At 34.1% G+C, this 3,714-nt stretch overlaps 1 protein-coding gene across 1 annotated transcript; it reads right to left on the bottom strand.

The window, feature by feature from the left end:
- Positions 1–442: 442 nt before the first annotated feature.
- Positions 443–1,408, bottom strand: LOC129438863 (olfactory receptor 1M1). Its single transcript, XM_055197764.2, has one exon. It carries the CDS (start codon positions 1,406–1,408, stop codon positions 443–445), a length of 966 nt encoding a protein of 321 aa, XP_055053739.2.
- Between the last annotated feature and the right edge of the window lie 2,306 nt (positions 1,409–3,714).

The following is a 3,714-nucleotide window of genomic DNA, read 5'->3' on the forward strand; positions in this document are numbered from 1 at the left end:
GGATTTCAGTCTCAATATTATGGCATGAAACTGGGGAAACTCTTCGCTGAGGTCCATAACATAAAATACCATCTGGATGCGTCGTTGCAGTTGCAGTGAAATTGACTATGTAATGTTTACTTCTTCATAAGCATTTTGAAAATGATTTAAAATGTTATTAATGGAATTTAACATTGTTAGAACAACGTATGATGTGGTGATGACTCTTGCATTGAAGAAAAAAGAAAACATTAATGCAACCATGTATATGCAGATAGGAAAAATAACTTCATGGACATCCCAACCCTTAATGATATTACAACATTTAATTAAATTAATTCATTACATAAATGTATCTATTCATTCTTCTATAAAACAAAACTGTTACCAATTTATTATTAAAATTTAAAAAAAGAAAAGTACATTTACAAGTTTTACTGAATTACAGTCCGTTTGAAATCCCTTAACTTGATAAACAACTGTTTTTAAACACTTTTCGAATTAAAATTTTTATTTCAGCTGTGTTTAAAACATAAATAATGGGATTTAACATTGGCGGAGTCGCATATGCCAGAGATGCGCTGATGATTCTTGCATTGGGGGACAGATAAGTTGTTGATGCAATAAGATAAATGCAAATAATGGGAAGAAATAGTGAAGTTACCAACAGCAGGTGAGAAACACAGGTCTTCAAAGCTTTCAAACGTCCTTCCCAAGTTGTGATTTTACTTAAGGCAAGAAAAATGCCTAGATATGATAGCACGATAAGTATCAATGGTGCTATAAGGTATAAACCTGTGTTAAGTGTTGCTATAAAAAAATTAATGCTGTTGTCATTACATGCCAACCTATACACTGGTCCATGATCACAAAAAAAACTTTGTATTACATTAGATTTACACAATGAAAGTCGGCTTATAAAATACATTGTCAGGGCCATCAGAAATGCATTAAATGCCCATATTACTGAACATCTCATAGACATGACAGTATTAGTCACAATGGTGTGATATCTGAGTGGAAGGCAAATTGCAACAAAACGATCATATGCCAGAACAACAAGTGTGAAACATTGCGTTGTACTGAAGAAGAAAACAAAAAACATGTTTGCCAAACAAGCATTATAAGAGATGTACTGTGACTCAAAAAGAAACGTCCTCATCATGTTAGGAATCAAAGCATTAGTTTCACCAAAGTCAGCCAAAGCCAAATTAAACACACCAATGTACTTTGGGCTGTGCAGACTTCTGTCAAAGGCTATAATGAGAAGAACTGTACAGTTCCCAATTACAGCAATAATGTAAGTGCAAAATAAGAAAATATAATAATAGTGGCTGTATGGTACACCCGTAAGCCCAGCGATGAAAAAGTATTCAGGATGGACAATTGAGACATTCACATGGAATAAACTGGTATCATTGGCATTCATAGTAACTCTGAGTTAGATCTTCTGCCAGGGATGATAATAGAAATTACAAGAATACTCTCAAATGTACAGAAAGAAATGCATAAAAATGTTATTTCACACAAAAAATTGTCAAATTCTAGAAACATACCTTGCTGATAATTAGTATAAAAACTGCATAATATTTGAAACACAGACCTCTACAGATAAACTAAACATAAATCTAAAGAAATCCTGAGTGACCAGTGACAGCTTGACAGTAAGCTTCTTTAAACGGCTCAGCTGTGAATAAAAGCTTTTATTCTCTCATAGCAAAGATCACTGGATATGTTTGTCACCGAATCCAAATATATATCCATTTATACGACCCTAGGGAGAGCATTCAGACAACACAATGATGTAATACTAAATGCTTTAATCAAGTTTGCATAAACAGTTTGTAGTTGACACAAGCAGATCACCTGTCAATGTTCTCATGTTGATTCAATTGCAGAAGATAACGCTTTAAACACTTTTAAATAACACATTTACTCAGATTAATTGGTTCAATGCTAAGCAAGCTGGGATTTTTTTCCCAGTAGCCTAGTCTCAATGTGTAGGCCTTCATTAAAACAGTAATGAATAATATGAATGGATGACTTATTTGATACCGTATGTGCTCTATTGAGCATGTTAGACTAATCAGTCTTCTGTTTCAATGGCCGCGTTTACATGCACCCTAATAATGCGATTATAATGGGATTTTGTCAATACTGCGATTATACTTTACCTCATGTAAACGCAATAATTCGATAAAAATAATGCGATTAAGCACATAATCGCAGTAACTATAGTCGCATTAAAAGAGGTGGCGTACGCCGTTTATAATCGCAGTATGCGTCCATGTAAACGCTTTAATCGCATTTATACCGCACTAATTAAGTGCACGTGTGTTTTAGTCACGCACCTTAAGCACAAATTCGTTTTAAACTTGACATTAGGAAGTTTTACATTAATTTTGCCAACACGACTCGCTGTCAGCAGTCTGCCTTCATTCAGAAACAGCTCAAAAAACACGACAGCAGTGTATAAAAGCTTTAAGGGACATTATAACGATAATTATAACGATAAATCTATTAGTGACCACATCATAATGATAACTTCATGCTAATTCGCTCAACGAGCGCGGCATTACCTAATATTGGATATTTCTTGAAATAAAAACTTTTTTGCAATTGTTTACATGTCACTGAATGTATGCTGTTCTTGTTGCATTTACACAGCGGGAAACCAGCAGATGTCCTCAACTCGCTGCGTTTGGCGTAACTAAACAATGAATGTACTAGGTTAATAGCTTACCTTTTGGCGTAGTCATTGTGGTAGAAAAATTTCACAGCAACAACTGCATCAGCTCTGGATACCTGAGGTAATTTTATGTTATAACCTCAGCAATAAATGAGCTTTCTACTGCATTTTAAGTGCTCGTTCACTTTAAGTTCAAATAGATTTGATTGGCTGTCAATGGTTTACCGTTCATCATGTGCCAAAATCGCTATCGTTATAGTTGTTGTGTGAGCTCTGCTATTATCTTTAATATAAAACGATTTTTAAAACTATATTTTTATATCATGTGAACGCCCTTTACAGGCACTGTCATATTTATATCTTCATCACGGCACCGGATAATGAAATACATCTATAACAACGTGTTTGTCATTTAACGTAAGTAAATTAAAACAGTGGACCATATATGTGAGTTCATCATTTGTGCTCTGCATTGGATTTTGTGTGAATAATCTGAAAATAAAAACTGCATGTAAACCGGAGTGAAGAGGTTAGCTCCAGTCATGTAAACTTCTTACTGCGATTAAGACCTTTCTCGCATTATTGGAAATACTCGCATTATTGGTGGGCATGTAAACGTGGTCAATGTAAATTGTTATTATAAAGCTCTTTTATAAAGAATACATTGAAAATGTGAAATATTCAGAGGAATAACACTGTCTACATGACATTTACAGTAGATTAATGTATGGAAAATGAGAACATGAAGAACGTCAAGACATGTTTGTAGACTTACAGTACACAGTTGGATGTGCTCTATTAAAGGAATTTTTCGACCAATTTAAATATGAATCAAGGAACTGGCTTCACTGACGAGATGCGCAATGACTATCGCATGCAAATGATCGCACATCCCTAGTATATGTCCATGTTTGTAAATGTTGGTTGCCTGCAAGAGTTAATATTAACCTAACTTTATGCTCATTACCTTGTACCGGATATGTGTCATAAAAATATGCGTATGATTAATATGAATTCATTTTTAATTAACATAATAACAATTTGAT

The sequence above is a fragment of the Misgurnus anguillicaudatus genome, chromosome 24 (genome assembly GCF_027580225.2).
Source record: "Misgurnus anguillicaudatus chromosome 24, ASM2758022v2, whole genome shotgun sequence".
In the NCBI taxonomy this organism is placed as follows: domain Eukaryota; kingdom Metazoa; phylum Chordata; class Actinopteri; order Cypriniformes; family Cobitidae; genus Misgurnus; species Misgurnus anguillicaudatus.

Excerpts from the sequence above, each read along its gene's own strand:
- LOC129438863 (XM_055197764.2), bottom strand. The coding sequence starts at position 1,408 with ATGAATGCCAATGATACCAGTTTATTCCATGTGAATGTCTCAATTGTC.